At 38.7% G+C, this 22,014-nt stretch overlaps 1 protein-coding gene across 1 annotated transcript; it reads left to right on the top strand.

Annotated features, from left to right (window-relative positions):
• The first annotated feature begins 1,849 nt into the window (after nt 1-1,849).
• tsku (tsukushi small leucine rich proteoglycan homolog (Xenopus laevis)) lies at nt 1,850-12,611 on the top strand. The gene is made up of 3 exons (XM_007562780.2): nt 1,850-2,086; nt 7,909-8,220; nt 9,590-12,611. The coding sequence occupies exons 2-3, from the start codon at nt 7,915-7,917 to the stop codon at nt 10,328-10,330; spliced, it is 1,047 nt and encodes a 348-aa protein (XP_007562842.1). The 5' UTR covers nt 1,850-2,086; nt 7,909-7,914; the 3' UTR covers nt 10,331-12,611.
• The last annotated feature ends 9,403 nt before the right edge of the window (nt 12,612-22,014 follow it).

The raw sequence follows: 22,014 nt of genomic DNA, 5'->3' as shown, positions 1-22,014 counted from the left end.
GATAGATAGATAGATAGATAGATAGATAGATAGATAGACTATTCTTAGAGATGGACTGATCTGGGCACGACTGAGAGTTGAGCAGCTACTTCTCCACATTAAAAGGAGCCAGTTGAGGTGGCTCAGGCATTTGGTGAGCATGCCTCCAAGTTTCCACTCTCAGGTGTTCTGGAAATATCCCACCAGGAGGAGACATAGAGGGGGATCCAGCACATGATAGAGGAGCTATGTTTCTCAGCTGGCCTGGGAACGACTTGGCATTCCTCAGGAGGAGCTGGTCCAAGAAGCTGAAGAAAGGGAAGTCAAAGGCTTCTCTACTTTGACTGCCGACCTTACCGTCTGTTGGAATAAGCAGAAGACAATGAATGGATGGATGAATACTCTTTACAATTCTTATTTGTTCACAGCATTGTGAAAAAGCAATGCTGTGAAAATTGCTTTTGCTATATGCAAGAAACATCCTTTGGGTGAATCTGTGAACAGATAAAAGCGACACTGCAGCCATAATAGGACTGAATTGGAACATACAACACAGTACTGAAAATCATGCTTGCACATCCAAAATCAAGTGGTACACACTATGTCACTCAGTTCATTATTGATTACAACTAATGATTCACACACACACACACATACACACACACACACATTCCTCCACATCAGTGAAAGGTAAGGTTCATCTGAGAGAAACTGTTCAATTTGGGTGACATAAAAAATAAAAAAAGGATAAAAAAATGCATCATTACAGATTTGATCACCTGTTCAACATATTTTTATGTAATGACTCAACCAATGAAATGAGGACTTTAAGTTGTGCAGGGAATGACTACTTACCACTCAAAAGAATAAATGATTTTGAGGGACATGACATAAACACAAAAACATGTCCAAAACCAATAGAGAAATGTATGGAAACAATTGATGTATGTCTGAAGGCATTCTCATTCTCTAAGAATAAATGAGGAACTGATTCTGTGATGAACACAAATGACTAAATATTAAGGACATTAAATTAACATTTGTCAGAACTGTACATTTGATCAAAGAAATGCACTAAACTACATTAAAATCTCCTCCATCCCTGGGGAAAATTTTATAAAAGGAGTCCCTGGAGGTTTTTTTTTTTTTTTTTTTTTTGATCAAGATACATAAACAGAAGAATATTTCTGAATTTGAGGCCTTTACCCTTAAAGAGTGTGCTGAGGTAACACACAGAAGTTGCTGTCTGACTATGATCACTGGGTACTATGAGTAATGTTTGCTGTAGCCATAACCATAACTATTATTTTGTAGTCTGCAGAGTAGTCATAACAGTTGCAGGGCACATCAAAGCACTGTATCTAGGGTGATTTTGTGTGAGCTTAAGAATTAGAATTATCGAGAAGGCAGCACAGCCACAGAAAAAGTCTGTTTCCGTTCACAATATTTCTTATCACTTCAATCAGAGAAGTTAACTTGAGGGGGAAGTAAAACAAACTGCTGTTTGGTTGCGCAACGCTTTTTTACTGACACATTTCCACAAGGGGGCGCAAGAAGGCAGCGACATCTCAGTAGCCCTGGACAAAGACCGGATGTTTTATGAGCTGAGCTTTAAAAATAAAAACATACCGAAAGGGAGTAAGAAATGGGACTGCTACTTACTACCAATTTTGGAAAAAAATATGTTGCATTAAGATTTCCAGGATTAAAAACAACTTTGTTGAAGGTTATAACCTCATTGGAAAAACAAAACTCACTCTCTAAATCAAATTTCTTCAAGTTAATTTGTTTCAAATTGAATTTGAAACCTTTTAATTTGGAAATCCTTCTCCGGAAGTGCTGTTGTTTGGCCCTCTAGCTTGCTTTACAGTGAAATAAAAGCCAAGCTAAGAGCAGGCAGGGCTTCGTGGGATGGGAACAGAGCAGTGCCTCCGAGTGTTTCCAGGCTGTGACAGTTTTTCACAACTGAGAACACCCAGAGGAGAACCATTAGAGCAGATGAGGACCAGAAGAGAGATAAACCACCACGACACGGGAGTGCTAATGGGAGCGGTGAAGTGAGAAGAGTCCAAGAGCGCCGACTGTGTCAGGATCAAAAGACACCAAAGTAAGTTTTCCGAATAGAGTTTATGACGTTAGAAGTTGAGAAAAAGTGCCGCCGTTTTTTTTATTTGGGGGAATTTCGCCCTGGAAGATTGTGATAATTCTCCGCAGCTGTGAGAGCATTGTGGGCTCGGAGGCAGGAACGCAGCGGGACCTCTGGTCAGATCAGATTTCACGTACCCCCCACCCCTCTCCCCCCGCTCTTTGCTTCACAAATCACCCCTGGTTGTCCCGACTGGGCTGACCACGCTGAAATTATTGCATCACAGAGAAAACAGACGACGAAAGAGGGAAAAATAAAACTTTTTTGATCTGATTGAGGAGTTGTGATGCACGCGCAGGGCGGAGAGGACGCGCAGCTGCGATGACAGCTATGGAGGGGGGCGGGGCTCACAGTAACAGTACCGAGAGGAGAAACATGCAGAGGATATGGTGGTTGGAGATGTTTCAGATCCCAGAGCTTTGCCACGTACGGGCTGCAGGAAATTTGATCTCCCGAGGTGCCCGCGCTGGTACCCGGCTACCCTGTTAACGCACCGGGCCAGCGGCGTGCTGGTTCACTGTGGGCTGATCCAGACACAGCTGCGGGAGTTCACTTACACTTAATTAGGCCCGTAAAGAAACTTCAGATCTGACATTTGGATCTAGAGTAAAGAGTTTGCTTGTGGTTAGACCAACTGCTGGGATTACCACAGAGCAGCGTGGAAGTACAATCTTCTTTAATGATGAGACCAATGTTCCACAATTAAATCTGATTTTAGCATGTGCTGACCCCCGTGTTGTGAAGGGGGATTTATTTATTTATTTTTTGTAAATAATGAGACAACAGCAATTTCATTGGGTCGTTTTATAACAGCTTGTATAAAATAAGTCAGTGTACTTATAGCAACTAAACTAAATATAAAGGAACTGTGCTCACATAAAGTAAAACAAAATTTACTTCCTTTTTAGGCATGTCACCATAACAAATTTTGCTTGATGATAAATTGTCAATGATTGAGACCATTTTCTAGTAATGCATTGATAATATAATGCAAGTTTTCCTCTCAAAGACCAATAAACATTAATTTTGTACAGAACACTCCACACTGGAACTGTAAGATATTTTAAATATCCAAAATAAAACAAAGCAACCAAAAAACAATGAATAAAATGGAAATAATATCCACTTACAATTGAAGTCATAAATAAAATGGATTATGATGTCTCTAAACAAAATTGCCTTTCAAAAAATATTAATCACTGAAAATTATGAAGGTCATTTTAATTGATCAGTTGCTAATTACAACAGGCTTACTTCTGGACAGACCTGCTGCACTGGAACAGACTGCTTTACTACTAAATAACCCAACCAATTTATGATCTGTCTTCATTACTTTAGTACTTTGTTGACTTTTTTTCATTTTTATTGTCTGTACAAGCAGGGACAAAGCTACTCTAGTAAACAGAATTTATTACATAATAAATACATGGTGTACCCTTACATTTTAAACCATTTTCTGAGTTGGAAGAAAGGTACATTTTCATAAATCAGTTGATGGCTGCTTCAGAGAATGTTTTCCAGTTGGCACAGTTTTTTCTTCCTTAACTCTGCAGTGGCGTTCTGCTTTCATCCATTTAAAAAAATATATATATAATTAGTACATGGAGTAGCTACTCAGCATAAGGTGGTTTTAGACCAGAGCAACTAGTGCTAATAACCAGTTGGCATTTTGATTACAGTACCTGTACAGTAGCTACTTGTCCTCATAGTTGCATTTAGACTTTTGAGTTCATCCTAACTTTGTCCTACTAAATCTTGTATCTTGTTATCCAGCTCTGCAATGATAGTTGATCCAAAGATACACATCAAGCACTTCTCTCCATATATTACCCACCATTTTTATTGCTGTTGTTGGGCAATGTCACTGGCAGTTATGTGGCTCAGTTGGCTATTGACCAACTGTTATGCAATTGTAACGTTCCCGAAGCGGTGGGAAAACCAACATGAAGATCACTACTGCAGTTCCAGAAGCCCTGGCAGACCTCAAAGCCATTTGTTTTTTATGCTTTAACTTACTAGAACTAATGTGTACAACTTAGAAAGAATGTCAAATTTTGTAACCTTCAGGAAGTTTTGTTTTAGTTGTAACCTTTTACATGTTGACTTTCTATGAACTTTCAAGGTTTATGTATTGCAGTGGTCCCCAAACTTTTTCCTGCGAGGGCCACATAGCTGTTCCTTTCTCTGGTCGAGGGCCGGTCTGAGTTTTTGGAGAAAGAAACCTTAAAGAATTCTTGTCGACGGGGAGGGGGGGGAGGGGCTGTCCTGTCTTTGAAAATGTCGAGCAGGGGGGGGACAGAGATGGGGGCGCGATAGATTTTTACCCAGAATGCAAATGGAAAAAACCGTGAGTGAAACGGTGACTGGGATTGACTAGTATATATTCCATTGAGGGAAAGTTAGTTTCACATCTGCTCAAGAGCCCCCTGGTGGTTGAAGAAAAATCCACATATAAACCAGAAAATACAATATATGAAAAAAAAAAAAAAACACTGAATGCTCTCTGATATGAGGAGGCGGGCCAGATCCGGCATTGTTCAGGGGGCCGGACCAAATGACGTGGCGGGCCGGATCCGGCCCGCGGGCCGTAGTTTGGGGACCCCTGATGTATTGTTTCTCTTAAGGCTAACTTCAAGTCTCACTCTAGCCATTGGAAAACCTTCAGGAAATGTGCCCTGCAGCTTTCCTGAAGGTTATCTCCACATTTCACTGCATAACCATATAGGAACCTTCAGGGAATGTTCCCTAAAGGTTCCTCAGTAAATTTAACAACTGCCATAACTTTTCACAGTTTCAATCTCAAAAGTTTCACTTTAAACACCAATAACACAGTATTAAGATTAGTACTGCATTTCATTTTTATAAGAAAGGATTGGTATAAAGTTTGAGTATGATGAGTCCCCTTGCCTGTGAGTTTACAGAGAGCATTCGTCTTTCAGGATGAGGCTTTCCATTCTTAATTGTTTCAAAACACTCGAGAACTGGGGAGTTAATTTAAAATCCCTGCCGTCTCCTCAGCTTCATGCATTCATTTGGGTTAAAGGGATTAGGGTGGCATCCATCTTCTAATTACACACTCATCATGCCTTCAACTTGAAGATTAAATTGGGACGGAGCGGTCCCGGTGACACGGAGGATGCATCAGAGCGCTGCAGATGGTTGATGAAGAAACCGAGCGCCGGATAAGTGTTAAAGTAGGTGCAAATGAAAGAGTCAAACAGACGTCTGGGTTTGAAGCTCCTCTCTGCACCCTGCTCTAGATGGGCGCTGGTTTCTTTATCTTTAACCATCACCACATTGTCACAGAAATAAAGGAGGCAGCTGATGGGGAATCTTTTGGCTTTAGATAAGAGAAAACCCTTATCTGTGTTTTCCCCTTGCGGGGGGAAAATACTTTAAACACCAATAGCACAAATCTAACACTGCTGTGACTTCTGACACACTTAATCTGATCTAACCGATGATATACTTTAATTGTCAGATTACTACGCTGATAACTTCTAAACTTTGCATGTCGTTGTAGGATGATCAGTTGAGATTTAAAAATGACTCCAACTTTAGGTAAAATGAATAAATAAAAGTTTTTAGGAGCCAACAGATGTTGCTTTGCTGCTTTCACTTAAATAATAAAGCCACAAAGAGACTTGTGAAGGTGTCTGAGGGTGTGTTCGCACCCCTTTGCTGGTTTCCCACTTGGAGGGGTGCGGGGGGAGGGAGCAAAGGCGCCGTTTCATCCTGTTGTCGCTCAAGGCTAATTGCACCAGTAGAATCTGTTCCTCTTGAAGGCAGTTCGAGTTTATGTGGGATTTACTGCTGAGGATCCGTGGGGGAACGCAGGGTCAGGAAAGTTCAACCTTCACTCGGGGTGAAGGAGAATGAAGAAAAAGGTACTGAAGTTCACCGTCCTTGAAGACCAGTGTAATTATTATGATCAGGTATAGTACTGTAATAAACACATTTATTCCCGTACACACTTTAATCTGTGTTTGCTGCGCTTATGTTTCACATTATCAAATAGGCGACTGAAGCCAGGGTCACTTGGATAGCTTTGTGTCCCCTCAATATATAATTTTTTTTACAAACATTAGGGATGCACCGACATAAAAATTCAGGCTGATGTATTTGACACCTTGGAAAAGAAAGCGACCATACAGCTTCAGTTAAACTTGACACAATCCTGCATTGTCGCATGACCAGGCTCCTCCACTCCCCTTCTGGAAACAAATGGCCAAAACATAGAAATAAATAGTGACTGTTAATATTAGTCTAGTTTTATTCATTGGATCAATATGTTAAGAAATGACTTAACATATTAGTTGATACCAATGTTGGTGTCAATATACCATCAATGTCCATCAATGGAAAACATTTCTTTGTCAAATATTAAATTTATTTGATCTGAAAAATTGAAGAGTGAGAAAATGAAATGACATTTTTCTCATTTTGCCACATATTTGGTTATTTTTTTTACTTTCCTAGAGCTAATCCATTTCTGTTCGGTCAAACGCTGCACCTGAAGTGACGTAAACCTTCATGTAGATCACACCTCAACACACTTTTCTCATAGACGAGTGTCTTGCTGAAGTTGTAATAAGCCTTTATGTGAGTCAAGGCAGGATGGAGATAAATGATCTGAAGCAAGGCTGCACAAAGGTGAACACCTGGGATTAAAGGCAGGGCACTTAAGAACCAGTCTGCAACACAATGCTCCTAAATGACCGGGGCGTCTTATGTAAGCTGAGGCAAGCACACCTCACCTTCAACATATTTCTGATAACAATTGCAACCCGAGCAGAGTTCATTTTCCTTTTTTTGTTTGTTTCTTTTTTGTTTTGGAAATACTAAACAAGCCGTTACTCTACTGAGGAAGTGAAAGTGATTGTTTTGAAGATGGCGTACTTAAGGCTTTCAGGACAAGAACAAGTAAAACTGCAGTTTTCTCAGAGGTAGTGTTGGGCTGGAGACGGAATGATAATTGCAACCTGGTCTTGCATGATTCAGTGAAAAGCTGTAAATGTAAACTGTCATGCAGCTGTGATGCAGTAGAACTGTGGAGCGTGTCATTTTAACGTGCGTTCTCTGCTGTATCACCACCCAGTTGACCTAAAAGTGACTGTGCGTATTTACATGTTACACAACTTTCAACCTCTGTCCAGTATTATGCTTGTGCGCGTGTTTGTGAGTGTGTGTGCGCAAAGGTTACTTAAGATGAGCAGCATGAGTGAGCTCTTTTCAGATGGACAGAGCACCCGCAGGAGAAGGGTATGGTAGTTTGCTTTAGTTATTTTTATGATTTTTAAATGTCTATTTGTATAATGTTTGTGCATTCAGGAGCATCAAATATTTTTTTCTTGTTTTACAACAAAAGGAAAATTTACAATACCCTTAAATCTGAACTTTGTGCTCATTGTAGTGCATAAACCTAGAATGTGCAAATTAACTCATTGATCAGAGAAATTAGGTCGCACCCGTTGGGAGGCGGATAAGGAGGAAAATGGGACTCCTCCATTTACACAAATAAAAGCTTTGTCTTTTTTTTTTAACTTTACAAAAGCGTTGCAAATGGCATTTGTAGAGCCCACAGAAAATCTAAAGTTACTGAACAGCTGTGCTTTGCTTGAACAAGATGTAGATGTTCTGATCTAATCAAAGCTGTACAGTTTTTTTTTTTTTTGTTTGTTTTTTTGTTTTTTTTAGTGAGTGATGGTGCTTCTGGTTTGAATATCTGTGAGGGCACTTTGAAAAGGTCCCACATGTAATTTATTCTCCGTCTTTCTCTTCAGAGCATAATGGCACTGCTCTTGTGGGTCGGCCTGTCGCTGCTGCTCGCTGTCCAGTCCGGTGCGGTCAGGAACTGCCACCCCAGCTGTCACTGTGAGGTGGAAAGCTTTGGGCTGTTCGACAGCTTCAGCCTGACCAGGGTGGACTGCAGAGGCATGGGCCCCAGCGTCTCCATGCCCATTGCCATCCCTTTGGACACCGCCCACCTGGACCTGTCGTCCAATGATATGGGCCCTCTCAGCGATGCCATGTTAGCCGGTCCAGGCTACACCACGCTAATTAGTTTGGACCTCAGCAGCAACAAAATTACTACGGTTGGTGGCTCGACAAATTTCAAATTGTACTTATAATAGTTACTCTATGTAGCATATTTTTTGTTTAATGTTTGAAATTTTAAAAATAAATTCTTGTTTAATAGCAGCCTTTATTGATCATTTAATTTGAAATTTTTAGCTTTTTCAAAATTACAGAAAAAAAAAAGACATAGCTTTTCTTGTTAAATATTTTTATAGAGTACAAAAACTGAGAATGGACTGATGAAGTCCCATGCATTGTATTTGTACTCCAGGCCAGTGGTGCAAAAAGTGGTTATGCAGTGCGTGCAACGCATAGGGGCGCTGCACCAGAGGGGGCGTCAAAACCCCGGTTTATGTTTTCGCATCCACTTGAATAATATGTAGTTGCGCCCCTGCTCCAGGCAACACAGTTTTACATGATTTGCATCATAGTAATTTTTAGTACACAATGCAAGGGTTTTCAACTTTTCACACCGATTTTAAGAGATACTGTGTTGACTGCTGCAGCTCTGTGTGAGTCATGTGACCTGCTCTATGCGCTGCACTCAGACAACAGTCTATGTGAAGAGAGCAGCTGAAATGACAGCCATTCAATTTTATGATGTTTAAATCATCAATTTAATAAAGGAGGAGTTTTAAGTGCACACAAACGAAATTGCATCAAGAAATTTTACGAGCAGAATTATCAGTAAGAGAGCAAACATGCTAATCTTGGCGTATTTTACAGTCAAAGGTAATTTTAAGTATTATCTCTTTGGCTTTCTATAATCTCCACCTCTCGAGTCTGGTTCTGCTGGAGATTTCCTCCTGTAGGAAGGAATTGGTTGCTCTTCATTGTTGCTACATGCTTGCTGATGGAAAAACTCAATTCATGCTGACGGGTTTCCTTGGGTAACGTTTTACCTGCTGGGCTTAAATGGTCAGTATATGATATGATATTTGACGACTTCATATTCTTCTATAAGTAAGATAAAATTGGACTGCATGTTATTGGATCTGACTGTTGGAGTGAACAGGACATATTTGACCTAAATTTGGATTAATTCAGTATAACTGATCCATTTGTGACATGAAGTGACTTTAGATTGCATATTATGAAGACTGTTATTAAGACAGACATTCATGAGTAAATTTTAGTTGTCCGTCTTTTTTAATGGAGTTTTTCTGCCACTTTGCAGTCATTTTAACATCTTGTCACCTGTTATGAAAGACAATTGTTAATTATTATATAACCTACTTGAAATCATAAATGGCAATTTAGATATTTAAAAAAGTTGTCCATCTTGATCAAAAACACTGAAAAATATAAAAAAAAATATTTAGATGCAGCAAAATTAGAAAATGTTTCTTCTCCATATTTATATCTGTCCTCTTGTCTGATTCTCAGGTTAGCCCCAGTGCGTTGTCCAAGCTGCGATACCTGGAGAGTTTGGATCTGAGCTACAACAATCTGCAGAGTCTGCCTCCAAGCTGTTTCTCGGGCCTCCCTCTGGCCGAGGTGGACCTCAGTCACAACAGTTTCCAGGAGTTTGACATGGCTGTGTTCGCTGCTAAGGTGAACGGTGAACCCGTCAGCGTGGATCTGTCCCATAACAAGCTTGTGTCAGTCTCTGCCACCTTGCATGGAAGACCTTTACACATCCAGAGTGTCAATTTGTCAGTGAACCAGCTGGTTAACGTACCAAGCATGGAGGGACTTCCGCTGAGGTACCTAAATCTGGATGCTAACCCAATCCTGAAAATCAACAAGGGAGCCTTTGCTCAGCTGAAAGATTTAGTTTATTTATCCCTCAGCGGCCTCGGTGAACTTCATGAAATTGAACCGCACAGCTTCAGCGATCTCCAGAACTTGCAGGTTCTGGACCTCTCGAATAACTCGAAACTTAAGAATCTAAGCCCTGCAGTCTTCTGTGGATTAGACTCTCTGCAGGAGCTCAACTTGTCTGGCTCTGGTGTGACTTCTTTGCCAACTAACATGTTGAGCCACCTTCCCAGCATCAAGAGTATCACTCTTGGACAAAGCATCCACTGCTGGAGGATGCAAAAACAGGGACAGTTCCACCGCCAGATGGGGCAGGTCCAGCATAATGAGGAGCTGCACTGTAACGTAGACGGCATTGTGTTGTGAGACCGGGCCTCAGGAAATGAACCACTCCTATCATTCACGACTGCAGGGCTGAGGCTCGTCTGCTCTGATATGTAAAACAGTCTGAGTCGCTCTCGCTCAGTTAAATCCGTTTCCTGGTGATACTGTGGATCATACCTTATCGTTTTTATGTAGCTTTGAAAAAACTCTGGACCCTTTATAATGCTTGCTGTATTTTTAACAGCTCAGGCCAACTTCTTCAGTGTTTTTAATACATTTCACTTTTTAAACTCATAAAAAACCCCACCATGAATTAATTTTAACACGTCGGAGTCGCATCTTTCACTTCGTGGGATTGTCTTAAGATCTACTTGAACTTAGTCCCAATGTGGTATTTTCTTTAATATTGTACTTATACTAGTCAGAAATTGATGGACATTGTTACCATTTAACCACTAAGAGTTCTCATAAGACTTTGAATGTCTGGGTGAGGGGGATGATTTTGAGCTTGACTAGACATTTTTTTCTTTTTTCTTAACATTTTGTTTGTCTATATGCTGTGTTCAATTTACCTCGGATTTCAGAATTTAAATTATTTCTGTCACAATAATGGAGCTAGCCTATTCTAGCTAGAAGCCAAAAACCAGGCTGGCCGCTATAAGCAATACAAGACATACAAACGCATTTCTCTTTATTCTACTCATTTCAAAACAAAATAAACACACAAATGCAAATCGTACACTACTGGTAAAATATAAAACATCCAAAGTGCAAATAAACCTTTTTATTCGCGCTACTTTCAAAATAAATATCTTCTGTTCCCAATAGCACATGTTGGGTCTGAATTTGGCATTTACAACTCAGAAATCCTGACATCCGAGGACAAATTGAACGCATCGTTTGATTGAAGTTGCCACCAGGCCTTAATATCTTATCTTGGTTTAGCTTAGCAGTTATTTTAGCTTAATCATTCTGGTTGGTTTAATCTACAATAGGTAATGTCTGACAGGTTGTCCGCTTTTCGTCTTACCCTGTTGAGCCTTAAAGCAGCAATGCACAGTGTTTTGGGATATCTATTGTATAAAAATCTTTAAAATAAAAAAAAATAAAAAATCAGCGGTGGTGTTCTAGCCTTACAACAAACAATGTTGTTCCTTGTTTGCACTGTGACCCGGGCAAATTTACAGGATCTGACTTATAGTAAGTTTAGTCAGGCGTCACTCTGCTGGTTGAGGTTGATGTTTTGGTTCCCAATTATTCCAGTTTACATGCTGAACTGTTAAATTACTAAACACCACTTTGTAAGTCACTTTGGATGAAGACCTTCCTCTAAATGAATGTACGTTATTGAATGTAATATAACAGTTGCAGTCTATTTCAAGACTTTAACTAAACCCTGCAGTAGGCACAGTCAGCAGAAGATCAGTTTGATAACCTTGTGTTAAGCTACTACAAAGCCTAGTATTTGTGCGAAAAATTTTAATACAGATGTTATGCAAGATAACTTGAACATTAACTTAAACACCCTCCAAATTCAGTCGCGACGTGAATATACTTCATCCTAATTGAATCTGTTTCTTCTCCAACTAATTAATCAATCAAATGATTCCAGCTTTTTTTTTTTTTTTTTTTTAAGTCTAATTTTATTTTAACTTTGACCAGAATTCAGTCAAATCTCAAAATTTAACAGGTTGCATGCTCAAAACTCTGGCACTTTTAATTTTGTTGAAATGGATTATTTCAATTTTTTTTCTTTTTTTTTAATTGTAACGCTTTACACTGTGTAGCATTTATTTCCAGCCTCACAAGCTGCCTTTTGTTTTTTCCCCCAACAAATAATCTAGATTTAATGACCAAAACTTATTTTTTGTTTAGTTTAAAGTCCATGTTCTCTGACCATTTCGTTACTTCGCCACTGTTCTTATTGATCTCACCCTTGTTTCCGCTGAGATAGCACAGCGGGAGTAAACAAGGTCAGTTGACCAAAAGTAAGGCTTGATTTACTCATGTCCTTTAGTGACCAAGTTTAGTTTCGCTGGACAAATTGGACCACTAACAGTTTGTCACATTTTCTGTATACAAGTTATTTTTGTTTTGTGTCTTGATGCACATGTGTAAACTTGCCTTGATAATCCTTTTGCATTAAGAGGAGAATCGGTCTCAAGAACACTTGTGGAGACTGGAATCGGCCTTCAAACTGTCCACTTTAATGAAAACGTTTTAGTTTAAAGATCTATATTTGTATGAATGTAAGTAAACTGTACATAACCATATTAATATGTAAATCTTATGTGTAATAAATTGACCCCTCTCACACTGTGAACTCAGTGACTCGTCTGATTCATATCCTGCGTCGCGTCCAAACAGGCAACAATTGCTAGGCGACTTGACTGAGAGAAAAAAAATAAACACAAGTTAAAAATAAGACCACGGTTTGGAAAATGTGCTACTGTCTGCACTGAAGTCAACATTTTCCTGGAGTCCCAGCACTGTGTGATTTCGTGTCTGCAGAGGTTTGAATTATACTAGGGTGTGGTTCTCTCTGGGACATGGCAAGAAACTCGGATCTCAGCAGAGTTGTTTTAAGTTGTGCTTAAAGCAACGGCGTGTACTGATGTGAGACTTGAGGTTCTGCTGGTTATCATACTGAACTAAACACGGTGTCTTGGCAAAGTGATTGGGAAGATGATCAGCAGAGAAAAGAGAAAATTGGGGGTTGGGGGCAAGGTGGATATCAGACACAGCAGCTAACAGGCATCCTGTGTGTCCTTGGCAATGAGTACAGTGTTTGCTTTGTAAGGATGAGGAAATTTGTGCTTTTTCTTTCTTCTAAGCTCTCAGAATCTGCCAAAACGACAAGCTGATCCAAGGGGATTTCAGCTGTTGCATCAGAATGTAGGTGTACTTGTTGCATCCTGAAATTGGGGTTTCAGATTTTAAGCGTGTTGACAAAGCCTGAAACCTTGCAGTTTTCTTCAGTATGTTTGACTGTAACTATAATTCCCCTGTAGTCAGTGAAGGGCTGACAGAACGCCTTCAGAATACTGATCCTATGTGCAAAACACTTCCAGATGTTTGTGTGATTTTTTTTATTTTTTATGTCTCTCTTGTAAAACAATAGTTTGTTTAAAGCCAAGAAACCAGAACCCTGCTGCGTTTAGTACGGGATTGGTTTCTTTTAACATAAAAAAAAGCTTCATAGAGACCCTTTTTAGTTTACACTTACTCCAATTTTCTCAAGGCAGTTTGTTCCTCAGGCAAGCTGCTTGCTATTGGATCATGCATTCTTTTCACATTTCATTCAACATTTCTTGTTCGAGCTTCAAACTCACCTGACTCTGATAACAGACACTGACAGGATTTTTCTTCTATTACCACAAGCATTTCTAATGCAATAGAATGATCTTCAGGCAAACGATGAATAAACTGCTTGGGCATGAAAATAAACAAGAAAGGAAGTTTTGGTTAACAGCTTTCTATAAATAGCCTTGGTTAGAGATCTCAATGTCTGGACTTCAAGTGTAAATAACTTTGAGAATCTATGCGTGACTGCTCAGTTATTTTTCCTCTCCTGTCTACCTCAGCCATGCAGCTGATCTCACCCAACCAGAACTAAATATCACAAAAATCAGCTAAATTTATTAAATAAAATGCTATGTTTAGATCAGCTGTTGCAATTTGTAAATTGTGGATGTTTTGGCTCTCACTAATTACTAACTGATGCATTTTCATACAATGCAATTCTTGACATGAATCCATCCTATTTTCTGGATCTGAGCAGAATTCGGTTTGGGTCACTTCCTTTTTAGCCTATAATAACCAATAACCACCCCAAACAGTGATGCAATGCAAAACACAAACTGCAGGGGAGGTTTGGATAAAGATGCCAACATTTCTGGATGTTATGGTCCATGAACACTTCAGTTGTTAACTCTTAAAACTTGACTGACATTAACACTGATTCTGTTTATCATAATATTTTCACTTCCCTATTTTTGCTCAGTTTCTTTTTTCAGTTTTTTTCAGATTGCCGTTTACACCTTTGCTCTGCATGGGCCAGTTTAGACAACACAAGTCCAGCAAGTTTTTGGATCGTATTGCTACAGGTAGAAGTCTTTCATGATCTGGGTTTACACAACTATTACGTGCCTGGACTAATAAAAAAAAATAAAATAACTAGACAAGGAAATATTTTGAAATCAGGCTGGAGGCACAAGTTCAAAAATATTTTTGCTTCCACATGTTACAATGAGTAGCTAAAAAAAACTTTTTTTTTTTTTTTTTTTTTTTTTTACCTTTTTTTACAGTTCTTTCTTGGAAGTCTCCCTGTTAACTGACTAGTTCAAATCCAGTAAAGATACCAAGTGGCTGAAAGCATTCAAACTGCATGCATATATAATTTAATAGCACAATCTGAAAAGCTCATGCTCAAGGGAAGAGATTGCACACCTGTAATCGAAGCCAAAAGTAGCTGCGGTGAAAAATGCTTGACATTGTCATATACTTATTAAATGTGCTTAAATTAAGTAAACTTAAGTTTGCTGCTATTATAGATGTCTATTCATCAAAGCAAGGTAGGCAGATTGAAAACAAGAGGAGAAGTAAAAATGTTCCTTATAGATTCCTACAGAAATTTTGGTTTCAGAAGTTGCCAACAATGGCAGAGTTGTATAATTAGACTACCAAACTGCTGCCACCAGAGGGGTGGAGGCTGCATTTCCCACAGGAGTAGAGGAGCAGACATATCCAAACAAGTTCTGTTACCTTGTCTTCATTTGTTTTCTCAAGGATCAAAGACTTTTGAAAACATAAAACTTGTCTTGACAGGCAAAATCTGACATCCAGAAGATGTTTCATTCATAAACTGTTAGAAAAACATTATGAATGAGAGGTTTGATTTCCTGACTGATTGCACATTTCTGGGGTTTTGTGACAGACTGACACAAAGTAGAACATAGCTGTGAAGAGGAATGAAACCGAAACACAGTTTAAAATATTGTGTGAAATATTGTGTGCATGTGTGAATGTTTTATTCACACATTCTAACATTATCAAACAAACAGCATGAAGAACAAGAAGCAGTGCAGACAGGTCAGAAATAATGTTATGGATGAGCTTAAAGTAGGGTTATGATACAAAACAATATCTCTGGCCTTGATGGTCTCGCAGGACTGCAGTTCTACCGAGACACGACCAACCGTGTTGGGCCAGGAAAACATGACTAGAGGAGCTGGAAAGATCTTTAACTCAGGTTGCAAAATCTGTCAACACAATTATTAGTAGTGCACACCATAGATGTGGTTTTATTTTTGAAGAGAGTCAAAAATAAAACCGATGTTAAAAAAAAAACCTGCAAGAAATCCTGTTTGCATTTTGCCACAAGCCAGAACAGATCAAATGAGGCCCAAATGGAATATGGAAAATGGAATTGAATGGTTGTATACATGCATGCAAAATACTGTGAGGAAAATGAACAAATCAGCCTGAACATATGATTATCATAAAACATGGTGGTGGCAACGTCATGCTGTGGGCTGCTTATCTTTATCAACGAGGGTGATCAATCGAGGAGAAGCCCGATAGAAAATCTGCTAAGAGGCTGGAAAATATTTGAGACTGGAGTGGAAGTTCACCTTCCAGAAGGATTATGGATCAGATCTACAAAGTAATAGCTTAAATGAAGCATAATCACATGGTAGGACGGCCTAGCCAAAGTTCTGACCCAAATTCAAGAGAAAACAATGCAACAAGAAAGTTACTCCACGTGTGTAAAAAAAATAGTAAACCTCTGTAATCACAAAAAAATGTATTCCAATAGTTTTGAGGGGGTTTAATGCAAAAGCGTGCCACTCTGCATTTGAGCATGGATTTTCTGCAGTGCAGAAAAAGTGAGCACAGAACTTGAAAGGTAATGGATTATTTTTATGTGGTGACCCAGTAGTAAGATGTAATTAATTCAAAGTTGAGGGAAGCTTTGGGTTGTGTATAATTTGTCCAGACAAGTAGAACCAGGATGTCTTTATTAAACACACTGTTCCTGCTTGAGCAGATATCAGACAAATGTGTTGTGACTTCCTGAAAAGATCCTCTGGAGAAACCAGCCATTTTAGAAGCTAATTCATCTTCCTTCAACCCTGAGCTTCAACTGCCACTGAAACTGTGCAGTCTTAGTTTTTTTTTTTTTTCTGCAAAATACAACACAATGAAGGGAAAAAGTTAAAATGTTGTGTTCTTGCTTTAAATGTCGCTGTGCTCGAACTTAGTGAACTGCGGGGCAGCACAGAGGTTTTGTTTGTCACAAAAACAATGGATCAGGTCGGGTTGTTATGGAGCACAAAGATTCAATTGTTTTTTTTCACTGAGCCACTGATGCCTTCAAAGTTTGTATTTCTGCAGAAAATGGCCAGTTTGGCGTTTATAGCTGCAGCAGTCTTGGTGTAAAACTGACTTCTACACCAGAAACTATGTTTTTTTTTGTTTTTGTTTTTTTTTAACAATTCAATGCAGAAATGTTTTTGTCATTCATATGCTAACAAGAAGTATTTGGCATTGTGTGAACAAGCAGTACTGTCAGCAAACACTAGAGGAACAAAAATGATTAGTGTTAAAGGATGAAAGGAATATTTGGTAGAAACATTAATCCATGTATCCATGGCTAGAGCTGCTTTTTCTTGTACTGCTTCGAGAGGATGCAGCCTGGACAGGTTGCCACTCCATCACTGGGCAACAGACACACAAGACAAAACAACCTTACACACACACACACACACGCACACACACACACACACACACACACACACAAGCATACATATACACTAACAACTAAGATACGCAAAAATGCCTTAAAATAGATCATTGTTATGTCAGCTTGATTTCCTGCCATGTGTTGACATTGTCCCACTGCAAAAATCTAGCTATTTCCAGTGAGAAAATGAATTTGTAAACTCTTCCAACCGCGTTTGTCTCAGTTCCTGTTCATTTAAACATTTAAAATTAGTCATTTGATTGTCAGAAAGGCTGAATTTAGATTAGTGAGAATCTCCTGATGGTTCAACACATACCCTGGGTCACTTAAACAGTGTTTTCAACCAACCAAAAGTTTAAATGATAAACTACTGCAAAGTCTGACAACATTTCTTAGATGTTGGCGATTGCTGAAATAAGCCATGAAGTAAATGTTGAGAAATGAGCAGCATGTGATTCACTACTTTTGAAGACATTTAATCATCTTGAAAACTTCCCATTGGTTTCCATGATGATTCGGAGCCCAACAGCTCAGGCGTCATTCCAGGCTCAACATGTCTGAGTCAACTGTGAGCTCTGTTCACAAAACTCTCCAAGTGGATCTCACTCACAGACATCTAAAGGTAATAAATAAAGAAATCAAACCAGAAAGCAGATATACAAACAAAGTGTATCAAACTAATTTTTCCTCCCCTGCATGAAAAGGGAGGGAAAATATATTATTAGCTTTCTAATAATGTTTTCTCAGCTTTTGACAAGACCAACACTGTATCTCTGGTGAACCATTCTCTGAAATCTATCTGTGCTCCTGACAGTTATCTGGGTTTGTACACCACTGTACCAATCAATAGCTGCAGAATCAGCTTTCCTAGATTCAAGGGTTAATCTGCACAGAGGTTGAACCTCTTCAGTCAAGCATGGCTTTGTTAATAAAGCAAGACGCAGGAGCATGACAAAAAAAAAAAAAAAAAAACCCTTGCAGTAATTGAACATTAGGGAAGGAAATAAAACGGTTGCACACACACCACCACACAAACATCTGAGATTCTTCTTTTACTTGAGAATTTTAAAATGCACTTTTACAAACAGTAGCCATTGGCACCATAAAACACCTTGTGTGCCACACAATTGCTAAAGATGAATTTGTTATGAGGTGTGTGCATGCTTGTTAGTTCCCACAAAGAAACCACGTCTCTCTGCCCCACACAGTTTGCTTACATTCTGAACATGCAGCTCAGCAAAGGTAGAGCGGGGGTCTTGCGTAACTTTGTTCCTAGTGGTGGTCTGGGAGTGGAGTTTCCCAGAGGAAACGGGCTATATCCTGAGCTCGCTGCCCTCCCTGTTGTTCTCCTCCATCTGGTTTCCATCAAGAGCTCCTGCTCTGCAAAGCTTTTCTCTTTATTCTCTCCCACTTTCGTTTTTTTTTCTTCGTTTTTTTGTTTTTCTGGCCAGCCTCAGAATGCATTTTATTTATTTGTTTGTTACGAAAGCCTCTGAGACAGAGGTAAAAACGGAGTTATGGCTGATCTACAGATGAAATAAGAATAAAACCGTGGAAAATAATAATAATAAAAGAAAACGATTGACTAAAATGTTAATATTGGAATTAAAGATATGTGGAGACATGCTTTTTGTTGGCTCATCCCAGTCTGAATACTGAAATCCAGATCATTGCAGCCACAGTGTTCCATGACCATCAGCAGGATTTAAAACATACCTGACTCTGTAAACCCTCCAGAACAGTAAGACTTTAAAATTCAGAGTTAATTATCTTCCCATAATCCCTAATTTATGATTTCTTTTTGTCTGTGAGCGGCTTACGGTAATATGTTCTGACTGGTGCAGAGAGCAGGATGAGGTGTCCAGCTGGGGCTCTAATGAGATAAAAAGAGCGAAGCTGACTTTAACTATAAAATCACCTTCAAAGACTGAAAAATGATGTTGTTTTTTTTATTTATGTATCTAGGTTTTTCTGTTTCCTGGACAATATTTTTAATGTCTTCCACAGTTCATGGGTTTGAGCAAACCTCAAATGAGCATGTTAGAACATGTCTGTATACCTGGAAAAACAGGAACATGCCTTTTTTAGTTTCCGTTGATAAATGAGGGCTTCAGACTGAATAGCAGCTCGATTTCTCTGGCTGCTGACATTCAACCTTCAACAAGATGCAAACACTGCGATAGAGCTGGAGGAGACGAGATTTTACAAACAGCTTTTCTCTAAAACAGTTTCCAGAGTCTCACACCAAAAGCATATCATATTTACCAAGGTCAACTTTTCAGATATTTTATGTATGTTTCTGGCAGCACAGTGATGAACAAACAGAATTTGCGATCTATTGACGCAGCAACAACAAAAAAAAAACCTTAAAAAAAAAGAAAGGAAATAGCCAAATGATGTGATTGCTTCACTGCTCTCTAATTACATCCACATGACTGAGCCTGTGGATTAGGCTTCTTGGTTCAGGAAACACTATTTCCTGGACTTTGACGCAAGGTCTTTGGTCAGTTTTTTTTTTTTTTTTTTAGTGGACGCAAATGAAAACAATCTTAATTCATCTCACGTCTGTCCTTCAGTGTGGTCTTTTTAATTGTCTCAGTCACCACATAGATACTATTTACTGAGGTGGTTAGTGTTCAGGTAAGGTGATACACATTCAATTATAAAATGATGACTTAGGAAAATGAAAACCTTTTCTCAGACTTTTTTTCTGCTGAAAGTGCATACATTGAATTATTGTTTGGCTTGAAATGCTTTATAATTTAGAAGTCTGAGTGAGAAATCCTGGGGATGATGAAAGCGTTTTATGATCACTGGTATTATATATGACTGTCAATTAACCTCTCCCAAAATTTACTGAGGTACTCTGACCGGATCAGGAGTGTCTTCCAAGAGGATGGCGGCTGTTCTCAAACTGCAGATTGGAGCGCCCTCTTGTGGTAACATTATGCAAATGAATTTATTGAAAATCTATTATTATTAAGAGAGCTGTTGTTCCAGCTTCCAATAGCTAAAGGGTGATTCCACTTAATTTTTCACTACTTTCCGCATCTTTAATTAACTCCAGTTTAAAAAACTACTACACCTAGACACTTGAAACTTGGACTGGATTATTCTCTTCTTCAAGCTGAATATTTAAAACCTTGTTTGTGATTTGTGAAACCTTTTCCTGATTTGTGAAAACTCAATAAAGTTAGATTTTCACCATTTTTGGCATCTCTTTCATACTAGAACTGCTCTAATTAAAAAAACACAACTCCTAGACTCTCCAAACCTGGACTAGATTATTCTGCTCTAATAGTAGAATATTTAAAACCAAGTTTGTGATTTGTGAAACATTTTCCTGATTTGTGAAACTTCAAAAAAGAGTGATTTCACCACTTTTTTTTTTTTATCTTGGTCACACAAGAACTGCTCTATTTCCAAAACTACGACACCTAGACTATCCAAACCTCGACTGGATTATTCTCAACTAAGAACAGAATATTTAGAACCATGTTTGGGATTTGTGACACCTTTTTCTGATTTGTGAAAACTCAATGAAGTTCAATTTTCACAATTTCTTTTCCATCTGGATCATCTGCTCTAATTAAAAAACTGCTACAGCTAGACACTTCAAATCTGAACTAGATTATTCTTATCTAATAGCAGAATATTTAGAACCATGTGTGGGATTTGTGAAACTTTTTTCTGATTTGTGAAACTTCAAAAAAGGGCAATTTTGCCCTATTTTTCGGCCTCAATCACACAGGAGCTGTTCTAATTCCAAAACTACAAGACCTAGACTCTTCAAACTTGAACTAAATTATTCTGCTCTAATAGTAGAATATTTAGAATCATGTTTGTGATTTGTGAAACTTTTATCCGATTTGTGAAACTTCAACAAATGTTGATTTTACCACTTTTTTTGCATCTGGATCACACGAGAACTGGTCTAATTCCAAATCTACAACACCTAGACACTTCAAACCTAGATCAGATTATTTTCAATTTCAATGAAGCTTTTTACTGATTTGTGAAACTTCCAAAAAGTGCGATATCACCACTTTTTTCTTTATCTCGGTCACACAAGAACTGCTGTAATTCCAAATTTACAACACCTAGACTCTTCAAACTTGGACTAAATAATTCTGCTCTGATAGTATAATATTTAGAATCATGTTTGTGATTTGTGTAACTTCACTTAACAGACCCCTGCAAAAGATCTTTCCTTCCAACAGCCATCACCATCTAGAGCAGGGGTGCCCAAAGTCGGTCCTCGAGGGGCGGCATCCTGCATGTTTTAGTTTTCTCCCTGGTTTTACACACCTGCATCAAATGATGGCTCATTAGAAGGCCTAAGCAGAACACTGACCTGCTGAGGAGGTTGTTACAACCACTAGGTTCTAACAGGTCCTGTCTTTTAATAGGCGAAGAAAGCGCCTATTAAAACAGAATTAGGTTTTAATAGGGAATTGAAATTTGAGAATGTTGTTGATCAGTTAAATCGCATTGAGGGGAAAAATTAGATTTTTCAGTTTTTTTAAATAATACTGGGATCATTATGAGAATTTGAGGTGTAGATATTAGGATCCAATAGATGGCAGTAGTGCAACAATAATGGATGCAAGCTGCCGTTGAGATCTAAAGATGAAGAAGGAAGCGCCTATTTTCATTTAGCCCATGCTAGTAGCAGACACTAAGGATCAGCACTTTTACTGTTACAGTTACTACCGTAATCAGTTCAGTTAAATTTAAACTTGGCAATTTTTTCTTTTTCAACCATAATAAATGTGATATTCAATTGACCTGTTATGACTCAAACTTTGGGTGTCTGCTCCCCTCTGCTGCTGCTGCATCGTTGTGGAAAACCTGGAGCGGCAGAGATATCTGCGGCTTATAGCCTGGAGAATACGGTATTTATTTCATTAATAGTGTTATAATTTATTTCCTGGATTTTTTCTGTGAAGAACCCAGAGAGGGTTATTTGATTGTGCTTTCT

The sequence above is a fragment of the Poecilia formosa genome, unplaced genomic scaffold (genome assembly GCF_000485575.1).
Source record: "Poecilia formosa unplaced genomic scaffold, Poecilia_formosa-5.1.2 Scaffold141, whole genome shotgun sequence".
In the NCBI taxonomy this organism is placed as follows: domain Eukaryota; kingdom Metazoa; phylum Chordata; class Actinopteri; order Cyprinodontiformes; family Poeciliidae; genus Poecilia; species Poecilia formosa.
The sequence above is the reverse complement of the archived record's forward strand: the minus strand, read 5'-3'. Positions and strand labels throughout refer to the sequence as shown.